The sequence below is a fragment of the Prunus persica genome, chromosome G6 (genome assembly GCF_000346465.2).
Source record: "Prunus persica cultivar Lovell chromosome G6, Prunus_persica_NCBIv2, whole genome shotgun sequence".
Classification (NCBI taxonomy): Eukaryota; Viridiplantae; Streptophyta; class Magnoliopsida; order Rosales; family Rosaceae; genus Prunus; species Prunus persica.
The window spans coordinates 28,469,159-28,489,744 of NC_034014.1; the positions used below are offsets into that span (position 1 = coordinate 28,469,159).

The 20,586-nt window shown below is 37.6% G+C and overlaps 3 protein-coding genes across 7 annotated transcripts; 1 reads left to right on the forward strand and 2 right to left on the reverse strand.

Moving 5' to 3' along the window:
• On the forward strand, positions 7,527 to 14,668 carry LOC18774933 (lysine-specific demethylase JMJ25). Of its 5 annotated transcripts, none has more exons than XM_020567484.1 (15): positions 7,527 to 7,815; positions 8,285 to 8,366; positions 8,485 to 9,049; positions 9,402 to 9,532; positions 9,619 to 9,718; positions 9,848 to 9,980; positions 10,081 to 10,135; positions 10,847 to 11,534; positions 11,667 to 11,996; positions 12,438 to 12,869; positions 12,973 to 13,045; positions 13,514 to 13,599; positions 13,790 to 13,936; positions 14,079 to 14,149; positions 14,330 to 14,664. In XM_020567484.1, the coding sequence occupies exons 3-15, from the start codon at positions 8,540 to 8,542 to the stop codon at positions 14,427 to 14,429; spliced, it is 2,856 nt and encodes a 951-aa protein (XP_020423073.1). In that variant the 5' UTR covers positions 7,527 to 7,815; positions 8,285 to 8,366; positions 8,485 to 8,539; the 3' UTR covers positions 14,430 to 14,664. The 5 variants fall into 5 exon arrangements, with proteins under 5 accessions (XP_020423073.1, XP_020423074.1, XP_020423075.1 ...); XM_020567485.1 differs by having other exon boundaries at positions 8,292 to 8,366; XM_020567487.1 differs by having other exon boundaries at positions 7,528 to 7,815; positions 13,790 to 13,909.
• LOC109950018 (psbP domain-containing protein 7, chloroplastic) lies at positions 14,604 to 15,912 on the reverse strand. Its single transcript, XM_020567489.1, has 3 exons — positions 15,518 to 15,912; positions 15,181 to 15,415; positions 14,604 to 15,097 (listed from the first exon to the last, which is right to left on the reverse strand). The coding sequence occupies exons 1-3, from the start codon at positions 15,831 to 15,833 to the stop codon at positions 14,785 to 14,787; spliced, it is 864 nt and encodes a 287-aa protein (XP_020423078.1). The 5' UTR covers positions 15,834 to 15,912; the 3' UTR covers positions 14,604 to 14,784.
• LOC18775531 (protein indeterminate-domain 2) lies at positions 15,999 to 19,048 on the reverse strand. Its single transcript, XM_007207054.2, has 3 exons — positions 18,416 to 19,048; positions 17,426 to 17,822; positions 15,999 to 17,145 (listed from the first exon to the last, which is right to left on the reverse strand). The coding sequence occupies exons 1-3, from the start codon at positions 18,633 to 18,635 to the stop codon at positions 16,188 to 16,190; spliced, it is 1,575 nt and encodes a 524-aa protein (XP_007207116.1). The 5' UTR covers positions 18,636 to 19,048; the 3' UTR covers positions 15,999 to 16,187.

Sequence of the window (20,586 nt, forward strand, 5' to 3'; positions counted from 1 at the left end):
ACTTATTAGACAGTGTAATCAGGTCATATTCGGTCTGACCTAGTTCGTTTGACACACTTCTATAAATGTATTGTGTTTTGTTGTTACAATTAATTAAAGAAATATATCTTTTTGGAGCTCACTCTTTCTTTTCCTTATCATGTAATTCATGATTATTTTCCATTGGGTTGTGTTGCTACTTCGCTTCATAGCTTTGAATGTCCTTAAGCCAATTATTTGGGATAAGTCACAATAGGTAGAGTGAAAGGGACAAATCTCAAATACATATAAGGTTTAGTGGCATCATATTATCAAAAGATACCAAACTACTTAGTGGGGGCCTGAGGTCCTTGTGGGTCATCTTCCTTCATTTGTGCCTGCATCACTGAAGCAACTCCCCCATTTTCATGGCGAGATCATCTTCTTCCTCTTCCTTCTCGAACCATGGGAGACAATAGCTCATCATTCTCCTATTTCTTCAACATAAATAGCTCCTATAACTTCCTCTCTACTAATTCCAAGAGCGCGTTGCATTCTCATTGTCTGTGTTTCAAGTATTGGAAGCAGTTGTTTCTCCAACTCAAGCACAGCTCGTGCTCGTATTTGCTCATTAGTTAATTGAACATCATCTTCGATATACATATGAAAGTCCCAACCTATGGTTGCAAAAACCTTATTTTGCACATATATGTAAGATTCGGGACCTAGCCCTTGTATGCTAGCAAGTAGAACTCCCTCTTCAAGAAGGCTCTACTCCTTAAAGATCAGGTAGTCTCTGTCAAGTGGCCTATTAAGCACAAATGTATAGCACAATTGTACATTTGGGGCTAAATTGGGGGATATCCTCAAGGGGTATTGTTGGCAAATCAACACCTCTGAATGAACACACAAACAATAACAATTTTATATAATTAAGTTTGATCGATATAACATTATTCTTCATGCCACAATACAATTAAGTTTCTCCAAATCAAAGATAGCTACTTGGGTAGTTGGTTCATGATGATGGGGAGTTTAAGTTTCTATATATGCTTTTGATCTGGTCAATGATAATGTATTTGATCGGTAACGTTGTTATTTAGTTCATCTCATGTTGCTTTTGGTTACAAAATATGCAATTCATTGTGCTTTACCTTTACATATATATGGTATGTGGGTTATAGATAGTTTTAGTTGTTTGTTCAAAATAGGTTATATATGAACTCTTACATGCCCTTGCCCTTGTCAAGTAGTGGTTGAAATGAATTCCCAGCAGCAGCAGCTGGTTAGTGTGACCAAATTGCTTTAAGTACACATGTAACATGCTAATGCATCCATGTTTACGGATGTATGAGACAGCTAATTATCCACCAAAGCTATCAAAATATGTAATAAATATCCACTACAACATTATTTGCAAATATGGTATCTCTACAATTCCATGCACTAAAGATTCATATGTTCTTTCTACATAACAGCTCGATAATGTGCAATTATTTCATTGCTTTGAGAACACCACCAAGATCAACATGGACATGGACATGAACACCACTATTTTGAAGCCAGAGCTTTCCTAGAAGCTTTGTCGTTCAGCAACTTGAAGCTCCATGACCACTCGTTGTAACTTATCTTTTAGCTCTTTCAAGGCTTTTGTCTTTTCGCTCACCCCCTTTCACAATAAATATATAGTTGCAATAACAAATTGATTGATAATGACCTAACTGAAACCACAGTAAGTCTATTAGTGACGCCCCGGACACTCTCACTAAAGCCTTACTGATATTCTGGCAAATTTGAGATGCTTGAAACAAATGTGTTTTCCAAAATATTTTTTCACATCCCGTGAAAGTTCTAAATGTTGTTGGTCATGGTATGGACTACTGGAAACTAAATTTCAAGTCTTCCTCTAGATTGCAGTGCGTGAATGACATTAAATTGGAGCCTCCTCCCATGAACTAGGTTAAAATTACTTTTGATGGTTATGCTCGCTATAATAAGGTTGCTACTGAGTTTATTGTTCGAGATTTGAATGAGCATGTGTTGCTAGCAAATGCTAAAAATGTTGGTCAAACCTCTATAACTGTTGCAAAATGTCTTGCCTTGCGAGACATCCTTGCACATGCAGTCCATAATGGTTGGCTTAAGGTTTTTGTGGAAGAAGACTCTGAACTCATTATTGAATGCATCAACAAGTCCTATTCCTTAGGCTATTATGATATTGGTTCAAGATATTTGGTTGTTGGCTTTGTCTTGTGAAGAAGTTTCTTTTAATCATGTCTTTAGAGAGACCAATTTTACTGCGAATGTTGTCACTGATTTAGGCCATGACATTTTCTCGTTCCATTTGTGGGAGGATGGTCTGACGATGAACTTTTCATTTCCTATTTATTTTAATTTGTTTGGGCCTGCGCGCTCTTGTGGTTTCTGGTTGTAATTGTTTTTATTTCTCTATAATAAAAATATGGGGATGCCCAAATTTTAACATTCAAAATTGAGGGTTAGGAGAATGTTCTACTCCTACATGATCCGCTTACTAAATTCACTACTCATATTTTGAAATATGCATATTCACATTGTTGACAATTTTAATAAGGTGGTTATACATAAAAGCCAAGATGACCGTAGGTCAACTCGACATTGTAGTTGTATGGAGGACCTTTGTGTTGGAATTTGGCTTGTCAAAGGGATGCTAATAAAGGTGGAATTCGTGCGCAACAGCTGGAGTAAGAGATGAGCAAAAATCTGAAGGAGTTGACCGGTCGTTTTTGGACACCAAGCTGAGGATTGCTTGCTGTTTCAAACCGACCAATCGAGTGTCCATGTCGACCGGTTGTTTTCTTCTTGATGGAAATTTTTCTACGCGTTTTTGGCTTGGTTTTCCATGTGTTTTCAGTTCCCATTCCAAATAATTTTGTAACCCCAAAGTCAATGAGCAATTTTAGGGGGATATGAATTAGTTTGGGAATGGGGGAACTGGTTTGAATTAGCTTTAGGTGCGACTTCCAATATGTTGTAGTTATAGGTGCATGATTTCTTATCCAAGCATTAATTAAGGTGGCTGGTGTGAAGACTTCTCATCTCAACGTATGGATGAAGGTGGGCTCAATCATCAATTTCTTTAGTACCCACAACAGATTCCCAGCAAATACACTCTCCCTTTTTAAATTTTTGTATATCTATACATGTGAATTGCAATACCTTCTTCATAGATTGGATAATTGAAACATGAAACCTTGATTTGGCACTTGGAATTGAGTATGGTGGATCATAGGTGGTGGGGGTGGTGGCGAGGATGGTGGGTGGTCGTTTGGTTGCGTTGTAGGAATGGTTCTTCTATGGCAGAAGGGATTGTTGGTGGTGGACTCCATTTTTGCCTTTTTCTTTTTTAATTTTATATATTTGATTTCAAAATTTTGTTTAATTTTTAAGACAATAAAGTGCCTGTCAAACTGATGGAATTGAAGGCTTAGACCTGATTTGTTAACGATTGCAAGTACTGATGAAATCGGGAAAATTGAAATCACGGTGACTAAAATTAATTTCGAGCAAAACCTCAGTTACCAAAATTATAATTAACCTTTCGATGGAAATATCAGGATTTTATTAATATCGATAAAAATTGAATAAAAACAAGAAAATTGTAAGAAAAACTTGAAATTTTTCTTGAAACTTTGGATGATGTTTATTTAGTCAATTATCTATTACTTTATCACAAAAAATTGGAAGGAAATGCATTGCATGATGGGTTTAACTAATTTAAGTTGATTATATAACGAGCTAACAAACACTGTAAGTGTAGAAAAAATGTAATGATTAATGAAAGAAGCTTAAACACACCATAATTATTTATTTATAATGATTCACTACAATATTTTACACTTTATACATTGCATGGTAAGATACATGAGTGACTTAGTACCATAGTATAAAATATCGATATTATCGACGAAATATCGAGGATATTATCGTTTTTTTGAATCACGGATATTTCGAAACATATCCATACACATATCGTATAAATATGATAATATCAGAAAATATCGATGTCGATAATTTCGCTCACACTTCAGTAATATTTTGTCAAAATATCGTTATAATATCGAAAATATTGATGTAAAGAAAAAAATGGGAAATAAAAACACAAAGCACACACGCAAAGGGGATTCAAATCCTTGCCATTTCACTCCTCCAACATCTTAACTACCATGTTGTTTATGTTTTTGTGATAATATGCTAAAATATATAATTTATATTATTTTTGAACTGTTTTTGCAAGAATCAGATTTTCACATGAGAATGTTGTTAATGCTCTTTTTGGGAGGGTCAGCTTAGAGAAAAGTGAGGGATCTTCAGTAGGGAGAAGGTGAGGACTTTTGGAGTTAGAAGAACTTGCAGAAGATAAAGAGGAAGAAGCAGTCGTCAAGCTTCGGACACAGGTGTGGTGCCTGCCGAAGTCCCTCTGATGCTTAAGTCAGCTACAAGTGGTAATTTTGGCAGAGTAACAATAAATGTGAGAAAATAGTTACCATTTTTACTCGGGCACTGTTCCCTATTTATAGAGAAGTAAAAATGGAGGTTTTGCACAAAGTTTCGATATGGGACTTTGTGCAAACTGCTGTAGAGGTGACACATGTCATAGCTCTATGTTCTGTAGTTGAGAGCTTCGACTGGTGTCTACCGCTTCGGAAGTGGGCATTCTTTCGGTAGGCTAAAGAGGAGGTGACGTCACTTGTCTGCTAAGGGCTTGTCCGTATCCCTTATTCAGCATGTTTCCTCTCCTAAGTGTCAGTCATCAGATGCTAGGCATGCTTGGTTGATTATGGTGTAAACAGTAGTCCCCCAAGTTGTCAATTAAGAAGTGGCTTCTGGTTTGGGAACTTATATAAAGGCTGCGCAATGAAATCAAGCATGTCGGCATGGCGGGTGTCGTAGGCAGTCCCCTAGTCCCCTAAGTTCGGAAGCCAGAAGGGGTAACTTTTTTTATGTTTGGGGTAAATGGGGTGCCGAGGATGGGTGCTGCGCTGAAGATGTTTGATCAGGATATGGTTTGAATGTTCGGAAAGGAGGGTGCCGAACGGCAGGGGTGACGTCAGCTAGCATGTCGCTCAAGAGTTCCCTTGCGCGTTCGGTATGGAGGGTGCCGAACGGTAAGGGTAACGTCATCGAGCGTGTCGCTTGTGAGTCCCCTTGCTCGTTCGGCACGAAGGGTGCCGAACGATAGGGGTGACATATTCGAGCGTGTCGCTTGTGAATCCTCTTGCGCGTTCGGCATGGAGGATGCCGAACTGTAGGGGTGACGTCAGCGAGGTTGTCGCTCGTGAGTCCCCTTGCATGTTTGGCAAGGAGGGTGCCGAACAGTAGGGGTGACGTCATCGAGCATGTCGCTCGTGAGTCACCTTATATGTTTGGCAAAGAGGGTGCCGAAAGGTAGGGGTGACGTCAGCGAGGTTATCGCTCGTGAATTCCCTTGTGCGTTTAGCAAGGAGGGTACCGAATGGTAGGGGTGACGTCATCTAGCGTGTCGCTTGTGAGTCCCCTTGCGAGTTCGGCAAAGAAGGTGTCGAACTGTAGGGGTGACGTCAGTAAGGTTGTCGCTCACGAGTCTCCTTGCTTGTTCAGCACGGTGGGTGCCAAACAGTAGGGGTGACGTCAGCGAGGCTGCCACGTGGTAGTGGATTTGAAAGGTCTTTGTGGGGATCGAGGCGTCGTTCCGACCGTTATTTTGGCGACGGTTCATCTTTTGGAGTGTTATTTGGGCGTTTATAAAAGGACACTAGGTGAAGAAAGGAAGGTACTTTGAGAAATTTCGAATTTTTTTTGGAGAATAGCTTTCTAGCAATAGGCGATTTCCGGCACGTGGTCAGTGGTGGGGCGATTTCCGGCATCCCTCGTTCAGCGTGTTTCCTCTCCTAAGTGTTAGTCGTCTGATGCTAGGCACGCTTGGTTGATTATGGTGTAAACAAATGTGAGTCTTTGACCTTGCCTTTTGGGATGGAATCGAGCGGCTTATAGAAAGAATCCGAGATCCAATCTTCAAATGATTTTGCTTTTGGACAACATCAACTAATCTCGGATCCATATGGATGACATGTTAACAATTACATGCAAAACTATTTTGGAGATTTATCATTTGATGACTACTCTTCATAATACACTTACTCTATACATAGAGATGATGAAGATAGTGAAAAATTTGAACCTTATAGGAACTTTATGTGGTACTAAGTCACTTATGTGTCTTACCATGCTATGTGTAAACTGTAAGTATTGTAGTAAATCATTATATATAAATGATTATGGTGTGTTTAATCTTGTTTCATTAATTGCTACATATTTTCTATACTCACAGTGTTTGTCAGCTCGCTATATAATCAACTTAAATCAGTTAAATCTATCATGCAATGCATTTCCTTCCAATTTTGTATGATAAACTAATAGATAATTGACTGAATAAACATCCTCCAAAGTTTCAATAAAAATTTCCAAGTTTTTCTTACAATTTTCGTGGTTTTTATTCAATTTTTATTAATATCGATAATATCCCGATATTTTCATTGAAATTTCCGTGTTTTTAGACTACCGATATTTCCGATACCATCGATATTTTAGAACTTGCTTAGTACCATATAGAGTTCCTATAAGGTTTAACTTTAAGTTATTTACACTAACACCTCATGAGGTTTTCGGTTTTTTCACAAAACTTCTTGAGGTTTTAGAAATTAAAAAAGCACCCTCTAAGGTTTTAAATTGTTTTCACAATACTCATTTTCATTGATTTTTCATCCAAAGATTGATGATTTTATATATATATATATATATATATATATATAAAATCTCTAAATGACAAAGTTGGCCTTTGAGATTAGATTGCATATACTTCATCAAGGTTAATTTTGTCATTTTCATAAAAAAAATTTCAATGAAATCATCAATTTTTTAACAAACAATCAACGAAATGAATTTTGTGAAAACAAACTGAAACCCCAGTGTAATTTTTGAGACCTGAGGGGGGTTTTGTGAAAACACAAAAAACCTCAGCGGTGTTGGTGTAAATAACTCCTCAAATTTTTTATTGTCTTCATTATCTCGATATTATAACGATATTTTGGCTAAATATTGCTAAGTGTGAGAGAAATTATCGACAACAATATTTTTCGATATTATCGATATTTATACGATCAGTTTTGATCTCTTAGACTACAGGGGTCCAAGAGATTTGTGGTCACTCACCGTTGAATGTAAATTCAACGGTTCACTCACTCTTGCACTCATTTTAAGAAACTTTTTTGAACCATTGGATTAATATCCAACGGTGGGTGACTACAATCTCTTGGACTCCTGTGGTCCAAGAGATCGGAACTGTTTATACGATATGCATATGAATATGTTCCAAAATATATTTGACTAAAGAAAAACGATAATACCTTTGATATTTTGTCGATATTTGAGACTATTTATAAACGACAGGAATTTCATCATAAAAATTGGGAACCCCAAAAAAAAAAAAAAAAAAAAAAAGAGTTTGAACTAACAGACTTTGAACTTATTAGTTAAAAATAAAATAAAAAATAAAGAGCTCTTAGTTCCTGGTTAAGTTTCACAGATGTCGGAAAATAGCCGGAAGAGCAAAAAGAGAAGAGAGAAGATAAAGGTTAAAAGGAAATTAGAGCCAAACAGATATAGAGAGAGAGAGGGCTGCCCGCCTAATTGGTTTCGACTATTTATACAGAGAGAGCGCGAGAGTCACTGTCTCCTCCCATTGAAATTCAATTTTTTATTAATTATACACGCTGGTTTTTTCTGCTTCACTGCGTTCGTCTACTACCGTCTCAATGAAACCCTAGTTTCAGCCCCCAGGTACTTTCTCTCTCTATAAATACACGTACAAGTGTATGTAAACGTTCTTTATGCTGAAAATTCTCCTGCTATGGATCTGATTTTTGCTTGGAATTTGAGCTCAAAGAATTCTGTCGTTCAAGTAAGAAGAAACTCGGTTGTTTTATTGATTTGCTCTGGCTATTTGTTTGATCACAGATTCCTACCGAGTTCTTCTTTTTTTGTTGTATTTTTATTTTATTGTTTGATAGCATCCGAATGGGTTTTAGAGTATCGTTGAGAACAAACGCACAATTCAACTTGCATGTGCTAATAGCTTATGGTGCTTTTTAAAATTGATCGAAAGCAAACTTCAAGTTAGAGAGGGAGATAGCCTTTTTCCCCTCTAATCATACTCTGGCATCAATTTTATTGCTTAGCCCGTAACTCAAACAGATGTACTATATTTCAAAAGATTGTACGAGAATTCACGGAACCTATTGTTTTGGAGTTCGTAGGCACCATGGCTTCCACTACAGCAATGCTAATATTGGTGGTTGACGAACCTCGTTGCGAGCTAGTCTGACTCAAATGTTGGTGGTTGTTCATTGTTTATGGTTTTCTAATTCTTTGGAGTCTGAGTGACTCTTTGACAGCATTACATTGTTCTGTATTATGTTTGCCATAAAGTTTTAAGGGGCTTGTTTGCAGGTGGATTGTGCTAGCATAAGAAGCAGTGTCAAATAAGTGTTAAGAGTTCACTATAATGGATCAACCACGTTCCGGTAATGGTGAGGAAAATGTTGGGATTCCGGATGATTTGCGATGCAAGAGATCAGATGGAAAACAGTGGAGGTGTACCGCTATGTCTATGCCAGATAAAACCGTGTGTGAAAAACACTATATCCAGGCAAAGAAGAGAGCAGCTAATTCTGCAATGCGAGCTAATTTGAAAAAAGCCAAGAGGAAATCGTTAGGTGAAACTGAAATTTACTTGGAGAGCAAGAGTGATGATTTTGATGTACCGCTTGCAAGCATGAAATCACAGGATAAAAAGTACATGGATAAGGCATCAAAAAATCATTTTCGCTATTCACCTGAGTCACCACCTACGAGGGGTTTATCCATGCGGAATCCTCCAAAACCAAATGATGAGAGAGACTTGGAACAGTACGAGGAAAGTTGGAGGTCTTATAAGTCACCACCTGTTTCTGCATTGGAATCATCCAGGAACAGACCACAGAGGAGTTTTGATGCTAATGCTATGACAGTATCGGTATGTTGGTTTTGCAATGTCTGAGCTGCATCTTTTAGTATTATGATTACTATTGCTTATGCTGCTGTCGTTGTTGCTTTTGTTGATAAATAGAGCTTCTTCCCGTACAGGATAATAACACTCTGTAAGAGAAGTGTGCCTAAAAAGTCAACATACATTAACATCAAATGTAGGGATTCAAGAGCCAGGACTGAAGCATACCATTCACTCTGTGTGAAAGATATATTGCAATCTTGGATCAAAAGCTGTAGTCCATTTATCTTTAGTGTAGCTGAATATTTAGAAAATAAAAGTTTGAAATTGGATAATCTCTATTCGTATGTTTTCTCATACTGAGGCAAATGTATTGCAGGAAGGCTCAGAATCCTCAGAAGAAACTGGTGGCCAAACTTGCCATCAGTGTCGGAGGAATGATAGGGACACAGTCATTTGGTGCCTCAGGTGTGATAGAAGAGGATACTGTGACAGCTGTATTTCAACATGGTGAGGTTGAGTCTCCTTAAAAAGACACATATGTTTAAGTAATTAAGTTTCATGTCCATATTTTGTATTCACGCTTTAACTGTTAGGTACTCGGACATCCCATTAGAAGATATTCAGAGGTCTTGTCCTGCATGTCGTGGTACTTGTAATTGCAGAGTGTGCCTGCGTAGAGATAATTTGGTAAAGGTAATTCATATAAAGTGTCTTCTACAAGTTACATCGTTAAGTTTAAATCTTTTGAGAAACTTATGGCTAATTTTCTAGCGTACAATCAGCTTATGGTGAATGAGTAAGTCTGATGTTTCTGTAATGCAGGTAAGGATAAGGGAGATCCCTGTTCTAGACAAGTTGCAATATCTCCACCGCCTGCTGTCTTCAGTACTTCCTATAGTTAAGCAAATCCATCAAGAACAGTGCTTTGAAGTAGAGCTCGAAAAAAAGCTTCGTGGTAAGATGCTCTAATAACTTCGTGGTACTTTGAATACAATATATTTGCATGTTATTTGCACATTGTTTGACCATTTTGTATGTGTATATATTTTTTGCAGGAACCGATATAGATCTTGTCCGGACAAAATTGAATGCAGATGAGCAGATGTGCTGGTATTTTAATTATTTTACCCTTCATATTGTATAGTAAAGTTCTTAATATCCAGAAAGTTTAATAAACAAATAAATATTTTAAATTGTCCATGTCAAAATTCAGACAGGCCTACTCACATGTTGTCCTACAGAGTTCAGCCATGTTTGTCATAATTAAACTGATCCAAAAAGATTCTCCTGAAACTGAAGGAACTTTTGATGTTTCTGTAAATTCTTTGTTTGGTAACGTTTTCGGAGAATGTTTTCTTAGAATATTTCCAGAGAATGAAAACAAGAAAATGAATTTGCATTTTCAGGAATGAAATGCGTCTGGTAGATTAATTAGAAAACATCTTCAGAAACCAAAAACAATGAAAATGTGTCTGGTAGTACAATTTGAAATAATAATATGTGAGTTATTTTTATGAAAACATTTCCCATGAGAATGAAAACAACTTTTTTCTGTTTTCTACAAGTACACATGAACTTGTTTTCATTTTATGAAAACATTCTCAGTGTTTTCTGTTTTTGGGCCACCGAACGTGTTTTTGCCTCATTTTTGTTCTCTGAAAATGAAAACAACCCCTTAAAACGTTACTGAACGGGCCCTTAGGTTATTACTTTTTTTGGGGACTTGTCTGCAATCTGAGGTCTGTTTATTGCAGATCTGTACTGTCACAAATATTTGCTGCCTGTTCTAAAGAACATTTCGTTTGACGTGTTTTCTTGCAGCAATTTCTGTAGGATTCCCATTATTGATTATCATTGGCACTGTTCCAATTGTGCATATGATGTATGCCTTCACTGTTGTCGAGATCTTCGAGAAGCATCTATGCCTGGCGTTGAAGGAGAAGTGGAAGATAACCAGATTAGTGAGAAAAGTCAAGAAAAAGAAACCAAGTTGCAGCAACCAAAACTGTCTAAAGTTAGACTAAATTTATCTGACAAGTTTTCTGACTGGAAAGCCAACAGTGATGGAAGTATTCCTTGCCCTCCAAAGGAGTATGGTGGCTGTGGTTATTCATCGTTGAATTTAAGCCGCATCTTTAAGATGAACTGGGTTGCAAAACTTGTCAAAAATGCAGAGGAGATGGTCAGTGGCTGTAGGGTTAATGACGCTGTCAGCGTAGAGAATTTTGGGCATGATGATCCAAGAATTTGCCAGTATGCTCATAGAGAGGACAACAATAATTTTTTGTACTGCCCTTCATCTGAAGATCTTAAATCTGATGGAATTGACCATTTTAAAAGGCATTGGCTCAGTGGTGAGCCCATCATTGTTAAGCAGGTGTTTGATAGCTCATCAATTTCAAGCTGGGATCCGATGGTTATATGGAAAGGGATTCGGGAGACAGCAGATGAGAAATTGAAGGATGAGGACAGAATGGTGAAGGCCATAGATTTCTTTGACTGGTCTGAGGTTCGCTCCAAGTCTTCAATTATGTATCTGCATTTTATAACCAATTCTTGTTCTAATGAATGATTTAGTTGATTTGGATTGTTTTTTTATAATAATCCTAAAATATATCTCTCTGGTTTGACATGATGGCAGGTCGATGTTGAACTTGGTCAGTTCATCAAAGGGTACTCCGAGGGACGAATTAATGAAAATGGTTGCCCAGAAATGTTGAAATTAAAGGACTGGCCTTCTCCCAGCGCATCTGAAGAGTTCTTATTATATCAGAGACCTGAATTTATCAGCAAACTGCCTTTACTTGAGTTTATTCACTCCAAGTTTGGTCTTTTAAATGTTGCTGCAAAATTGCCACACTATTCTTTGCAAAATGACGTTGGACCTAAGATTTTTATGTCTTATGGGACCTATGAGGAACTTAGTGGAGGCAACTCCGTGACTAATCTCCATTTCAATATGCGTGACATGGTTAGTTGTTCTCTGTTCTTGTTGATTTCTGGTCATTGATGTTGATAGTTGAGAATTGCTTAGTCTATTGTAGTTACCCTATTGTTTTTTCTTAGCAACCATGACTGGTTTGTAATCATTATTTTGATGTAAGACGATTTAATATACATGAAGAGTGATAACATTTCCATGAGTATTGAAGGAGTCAAGCACAGAGTGAAATGCATTTTTTCTCTCTCATACTATGTGTGGATGTCAGAACTTTTACCAAATAGTATGCAATTTGTGGATAATTTTAGGTGCAACATTATATTAAGGATTAAATTTATAAATTTTGCATCTTTGGAGTTGGAACGTTTTGATATGGAATCATAGATGAATATTTGGTTTCCATGTTTCATGAACCAATATTTCATCTGTATCAAATAAATAGATCTTCACCTGTTGATCTGCTATGGTCAGGTATATCTGCTGGTGCATGCATGTGAGGTGAAGCCAAAAGGTTTGCAGAAGACAAAGATTAAGAGCACACAAAAATCCTTGGAGGAATCTGAAGTTAAAGAATCACCTGGGGATCTGAAAATGGGTTTGGGAGAAGATACGAATCCTGATCTATCACTTCTTAGTCAGAGTGTTGAGAATGATTATGGGGCAAGGTCGGATACAGATAAAGATGAGAGTGTGGCAGATCATGGGCATGAAACTACTCCAACTGTTGAAGGGGACACCAGAAGTTGTGAACTGTCAGAAAGAGAGGGTGGAGATGTCTCTGAAAAAACTCATATGGGAGTTCTTTGGGATGTTTACCGTCGGAAGGATGTTCCAAAGTTGACCGAGTATCTGAGAATGCATTGGAAAGAATTTGGGAAGCTCAACAGTGAAACATATAATTTTGTAAGTTTATCTCATAAATATCATTACCTACCTTTCCTCAATTGAATCAACATAGTTGGCTCACATTTCATGCTCATAGCTGATCCTACATTTTGGATTTCAGGTAACGTGGCCCCTTTATGATGGAACATTGTTCCTGAATGGGTATCATAAAAGAAAACTGAAGGAAGAATTTGGTAAGGATGACTAACATTTTCCTCTTAATTATCATGTGTGGAGACAACGGTCTGAGTAGCCTGACTCCAATTCACATTCCTCTTTCCCCCCACCTCCTTATTTTCTAAGAAATTATTTTTGATCTTTAGAACTCCTACTCACATTTTCCACTAAGATGATCCCTAGGAAAAACGTTAGGGTGATAGTTATGCTAGTAGCTATCTACTGGGCCGATTTCTAGTGTACCATTTTGGTTTAATTAGAAGGACTACTAAAATGTTTATAAGCAAAGCTGTAGTTGTGTACTCGCTACTCGGTTGAGTAGCTATCCACTGTGCCGATTTCTAGTGTACCATTTTGGTTTAATTAGAAGGACTACTAAAGTGTTTATAAGCAAAGCTGTAGTTGTGTACTCGCTACTCGGTTGAGACTTTTCAGCATTCAGGTTATGTATGAGCTTTTTTTTTTCTTTTTCTTTTTAATATCAGGAATTGAGCCATGGTCCTTTGAACAGCATTTGGGGCAAGCTGTTTTTATCCCTGCTGGATGCCCTTTTCAAGTCAGGAATCTTCAGGTAGTTTGCTTTGTGGCTAAATTAATATTTTTGAAGTGAAAATTCCGGAAAATCCAATGAAAATATTGGGGGTTCAGATTAACTTGACAGAGTAATTTATTCAAAGCTTGGGTTAGTATTATTTCTTGTGTGGGGGCTACCATTGTAATATAATAAATTCATTTAATCTTTATGTATTTATCTTTTTCAGTCAACTGTTCAGCTGGGTCTTGATTTCTTATCTCCTGAAAGCCTCGGTGAGGCTGTAAGACTAGCTGATGAAATCCGCTGTCTTCCAAATGACCATGAAGCAAAGCTGCAAGTGTTGGAGGTTGGACAAGGGAAATTTTACTTAGAAGTATTCCGTGCCTTCCTTCTTTTTCTTTATTATATTCTATTAATTCTGGAAATGTTGTTCTCCCATCTTGTCTAATGGCCTAATCTAGGACTTCTTTATTTTGTTCATATTATTCTGAATATTTGATTGGGTTCTAACGCAGGTAGGAAAGATATCACTTTATGCAGCAAGTTCAGCTATTAAGGAGATTCAGAAATTGGTACTTGATCCAAAGTAAGCAAATCAAACATCATATTCTTCTTATTGTTTGTAAAAAGAAAACTATAAAAAAGAACTTTGGCCACTTGCATTGTGTTCCAGTGGCATCAAGCTCTGTATATTCACCATTCCAACCTTCCAGTCTTTGTTTTTATTTCTGTAAATAATTAAGGCCTTTTGGTTCTTCTGGTGCAGATTCGGCGCAGAGCTTGGATTTGAAGATCCAAATTTGACTGCAGCAGTTTCTGAGAATTTGGAGAAAATGATTAAGCGAAGACAGATCACTTGTACTTGAATTTATCTAAGTATCTCTGATTTAGAGAAAGAAAATCTCATTAGAGGGCTGACTAGATGCCTTGATGAGTTTTGAATGTATAAAATGTTCTAGGTTCAGTATTGTAACTTCCTGCACAGAGGAGTCACAATTTTAAAGCTGTCTGATTTTATTTGCCAATGCCTCATACCGTGAACAACATTGTAGCCCTTGTTCCATTAGTTAATGAAAAAGCAATAGCAAATTATGCTCTTAAGGCATTTGATTGGTTCCAGACGTTTCTTTTTGTATCTTGATATTCCAATCGTCTGTGTATCATTGTACAAAACTAAAGTACACCCAGAACCAAAACCTTCTTATAGGCCGGCCTTTGATCTCAAGAGGTGAGACTAAATGATTCTGCGATTCTATGGAAGTCGGACTTCACCTCCGGCCATGCTGATTCCGGTGCCTGAGCATTAAGAGTAAATAACCGACCACCACGAGCACAGCAGACGGCGATGTTATGCCGATGAAACAAGGGGCTCTCAACTCTGAATTCAAGCTCATAGTACTTGATATTTCTTAAACTATCTTCTCTCAAATTTGTTCTTATCAAAGTTCCCTTCACATCAGGGCGCTTGCCAGATCCCGTGACAGTCCTAACCACAGCTTCCCCTACCTCTTTTGGTCCTCCGAATGCTTCAATTCTACACAAACAAACAAAGGTTCTTGTTTACTTTAACATAATGAGACTTTCATGGTTTACCATGTACTTTATTCGCTTGCTTACTTGAAATCAAGAGGAACTGGGGACACAATGACACTAACGTTGAGTTCGCCAGTAGTGGCCGGCGGGCCGAATGCCACGACAGGTTCACTAACATTTCCACGGCGTCCAGTATTAGCCCTGGATTTGGTATTAATGTTCAAAGGAGGAGGGTCAAGTGATCTTTCAAATTCCTTTTTCTCAGCTGCTCGATATAATAGTGTTTGATCTCCAACCCAACTTGCTGGGTATATAAATTCTGTCACGTCCAAAATATGCAACGAATAAGAATAAGTTCAGCAAATTTATCAAACACAAAATTATATCAAACATGATATAATAATAATAAGACATAACTAACCAAATCCTTCATTTGTGTCAATGCACCTGCTGTACCCTCCTATTGGATAAAGCACATCCAGCTTGAGACTCCTACTACTTTCTGGCGACAACCCCAGAAGAAAACTTGTGGTTCCCACAAAATTGGCACCAAGGACAACCAACGAAGCTGACCCTAAACCAACAAGAAGCCGCCGCCTAAAGCCGGACTCTAGCGGTGCAAATTGGTCTGCCAGAGGCCTTTCTTTCCAGTTGCCGCCGGAGGATTGTATGGTGATGCATCTCTGGTTGAAGCATACATGTTTGCATGCATGAAAGTAGTGTGGCAATGTCGGCATTGTTTTATCTTTTGTTGAAGCACTACTAGTTCAAGCCATATTATATCCAACCAAACGAGTGGTGGTGGTAGTGGGTACTAGTACGACATGTCGTAAAAATAGTGGAATTCAGCGCCCCACTCTTCTTTTCAGTCAAACAGCACCCCGTTTTAAACACACGTCTTCTCATGGTGAATAACACTTTTACCCACATGTCGTACGTTAAAAACTTACCCACATGGATGAAATGCTTTAGAAAGAAGATCAAAACAGTTCATTTCTGTTTGATGAAACTGAAAATTACCACTGGATCTCATAACATCTGAAATTCTAGTACAAAATTTTAAAGCTAACACTATTCTTCACGCTGGCTTCTCAATTAAACCTTTGCATTCTTAGGTGATCATCATCAATTCCTCCGAACCCCAACTGGTCTTGCTGCTGCTGCTGCTGCTGCTGATGCTGGTCATGTTGCTGTTTCTGTTGACCATGAAAATCTTCTGGTCTATTGACATTTGCTGACCCTCCGATCCCCAAAAAGTCAACCGTCAACGTATCCCCTCCACTCACATTAGTACCCCTCAATCCAAATTTACTTGAATTTCCATTATTGTCCTGCTCCATGTTCTTCAACAAGCCATTGTTTTGATGAGGATCGAATAAAAGCCCGCCATACATCCCCATTTGGGCATAATTATTAGCACCAAAAAACGAGTTCTCTAATTGTGGACTAACATTGACATTATGATGATCTCTGTGCTGCATGAAGGGGTTCACATTGTACCCACCGGTAGTAGTCGTACCATATGTTGAGGGTGCCATGCTTGTGATTGTTGTACCGCTAGGGCTAGGGCTAGTGCTGCTCATGGTTGCACCCATTTGCGCAGCTTTCTGGAGCAGCTCCGTGGCAGACAAGTGGCCTGATGAGCTAGGGATCAGGCCATGCCCGTGACTTAATTCGAAGAGCAGTGGTGATGGTGATGATGAAGAAGTGTTGTTGTTGTTGTTGTTGTTTAGGCTTCTTGGTAACATGTTTAAGGGTTTTGAGGACATTGGCAAAGGTTGTTGGGGCACTAAGGATAAAGGGATTTTGGTATCAAAATTATGGTTGAATTGATCAGATGTTGTGCTTGATCTTGTTGATGGATTGTTGGTGGTTTTGTTGCTGTTGTTGATGGAGGAAGGGCTGATGAGGTCGCTGTTGGAAACTTGACCTTGTAAGATTGGTGCTCCATTGTTAATATTGTTGGACATTAACACTCCTTGGTTTGCTGTGTTATTTTCTTCAGCTATGGCATCACAGAAAGCTCTGTGGGTGATAAAACTATCTCTTCTGCACAATATAGAGAACACTAACAGTTATCAATTTGAGTTCAGAGACTTCCTCCAACAAAATAGAAACTTACGTTGAGTATTAATTAAAAATCGGCCAAAGCCAAAAAAAAAAAAGACCAAACAAGTTTCTTGATTAGGGGCCGGCATGTGTAGGTTGGAAAAAATCTAAATGTTCATGCATGCACAACATGCATATGAGTACAATTAAAAGAAACCTATTAGAGTTGTTCAAACTGTAACAATTAAACAGACATATAGAATGTGGATATTAATTTTACCTGGAGAAGATGGTTCCACAGTCACATTTGTATTCTCTAGTACCACAGGTCTTTGAATGAGCTTTCCAGTCCGATTGCACCGCATACTTCTTGGAGCATTTGTCACATTTCCACTTTTTCTCACCATGCTTCCGGCAGAAGTGCTTCTTGATGCCGGTAAGATCCCCGAGTGCCCGTGACGGGTCATGGTGGACGCAAGAGGGTTCGGGGCATACATAGACCCGCTTTATGATTTCAGTACTCGTTCTTTGCTTAAGCTTCCATGGCAAGTTGTGGCCTCTTCTGTGTAATTGCAGGTTTTGGTCCCTTTGGAACCCCTTCTTGCAAATTTCGCACACAAATCGGTTGGTGGCCATGAGGGTCTTTGGTGATAAGGCAACCACTTCAGCACTTGGGTCTGCATATTTATATAGATTTTGAATTTCAAATGCACAGAAAAATGTGGAACATTTTATTAATTGTAGATTGTCACGAGGGAAATTGTATCTACTGAAAAGATATGTATTACTTGAAACAGTTGAACACAGAAAAAAAAGCAAAAAAGTCGGGAGAGACCAGTCAAGGCAAGCTAGCTAATAGTACTTTTACTACAATAATTGTAAAACAGCAAGCCAATAATTGAACCCTTACAACTACTTAGACATCAATAATGCATAGTTCATGTTTTCTGACCCCATCATTTTCTCTTTGTCTGGAAAATAAAGAATCTACGGCTCTCCTTCATGAAAATCCAATCTGTTTCAAGAACTAATAAATAATTTCAATAAAGATATATGCAAGCATGCATATGTTGACAAAAGGGCTGGTAGAATTAATTCAAAATAATTACAAGATAAGATTAAATTAAGCATGTGAACAGAAAAGCTCAATTATGCCTAGAGTTCTTACTAGCTTCTCCCCAACTTTCATTTGATTCAAAGACAAAATGAAATGAAATGAAACTAAATAAAAAAAAACCTTCAAAATGAAAAAAGAAAGTTTGAATTATACCTGGAGTTCCTGGTAGGTTTCTTTTCCTCTTAACTTGGGGAGGTTGCTTTGGTTGAGTACCATTGCTATTGATATTTGGTGGTGTTGTTGAAAGGAAGGAGTTTGAGCCATGAAAATTTGCATGATTTAAAAGCTCTTGTTGCTGTTGCTGTTGAACTTCTTCTCCACCGGTATTTCCTGAAGAGAAACTCCCAGCCGCACTACCTGTGATAATTGACATTGGAGGAAGATACAGATAAAAAGGAAGCTAGATTTTTATTTCACTTGTTTGTCTTACTTCCAAAACTATATATCTCTCCTTTGTTTTCTTTCCCCACTAATCTTGTTCTTGGTGCTCTCTCTCTCTCTCTCTCTCTCTCTCTCTCTCTCTCTCTCTCTAAAGCAGCAATACTACCTAGTAAGCTAGCACTTGAAAATTAATTAATAAGGAAGAAGAAAAAAAAAGGGCACAGAAAAGATGGGATTTTGTTGCAAGTGGAGGAAGACAAAACCCAGAAAATTCTCCTTCAATTGTGGTGGAGAGAGTTCTTGTTGGCATAATATGAACACAAGAACCAGGTCTTCTTTGGCCTTGTATTGTAGTAAACTTTATAATAATATTATTTTTAGCTCAACTCACTCTTCTCTCTTTGATGTAGAGATGCCCCTAACTTTTTTGGGTTATGAATTATGATAATTTTGCCCTTCTTTACCCTTCCCTTTTTGCTCATTTTCAGAATTATTTTTCAAAATTTTAAAGCTAATTAATACCCTTATTATATTTTGAAATTAAAAACAAAATAGTTAAGGCCATTTGTTTAATATAATTATTAAATTTTTATTTCATTGTTTTTTAAATTTATCCAGCATTTCACTAAAATCATATACATAATAGTAATCATTATACTGTCATTTTTCAAGAAAAAAATAATATTAACAAAGAGTTCCAAAACCTGATTTTAGGCATTTTTTTTTTAACAATTTGGTCTATTTTTCAAATAATGCTGGCAGTGGCAGACAAGGGATTCTGGCCGAGACTTTGTCCGTTTGTGAGGAGAAGTATTAATAAAGGAATTTTTGTTCCCAAAAAGTCACTCTCAAAGAGACAAAATCACAAGATTGCCACTGTACATTTAGCCGCCCTTAAGTCTGAACTGACCAAATTACCCTAACGGTCACGGGCTGGCGCGGCTGACGTGTTCTCCTTGAAAAGGACCCGACATCAACACAAAAATTCTTATATTCACGTGCACATGGTGTGGTGTGGATCACAAGGCCAATTCACACGGGGGCAATTTCATATTTTCTAAACAATTGAAGGGTCATTTTGGTCATTCAACGAGGCCTACTTTTAAAGAGGATAGGAGAATGACGTGTCGTCAATTAATAGAAGATGGGATAAAAAAATAAAGTTCATAATTTCTCTTTTTAGTTCAGTTGGTCGACGTATGGGACCGTCCTCTTATATCCGAATTTGATCTTCTTTCTTTCTGTACATGAAAATAGTATTCTCTCTAATAGGTTTACATATGAATTGTTCTTCTTTTTATGTGAAAAGGAAAATATTGGCAATCACGAACCAAATCATGTGGACGACCTCCATTTTATGATTGAATAGTGCTTGATCTTTAAGGTTAAAAGTTACTCAAAATGTCTACCCCATAAAGAACAAATGTAAAAAAAAAAGGGCAGCCCGTGCTGCTTATAGACAAATCACAACCGTACGTTAGGAAAATGCAATTCGGGTGCTTGCTGATGGGACTTTTGCATGGATATTTAGTTATATCTGCAATTGAATTATTTGTTTTTTGTTTTGAATTTGTATTTTGAAATTTGAAAGCGCATGCAGCCAAGCCAACCATGCATATACATATACATACATGTGAGTCTCTCTGTACGTCTGTGTACGTACAATCTGATACATCACATGAAGACTGCTTTTAGCTTTGTCTGATATCATATACATGCATCTCTGTGTTGTACGTTCCATATACTTCCAGTTACAGTATCATTGCAGTCAACAGTGATAATACTTGTACGCAAAAGCCAGCTAGAAAGAAAATTAACTAAACATAATTATATACTACTTAATTAATAAAGGTTTGCCTAATCTTCTAATTAATTATATTTTAATGGGTGGTTGAGAGATTAGATTATGAGATAGCTAGGGATGACATGGCCCTAATCAACAA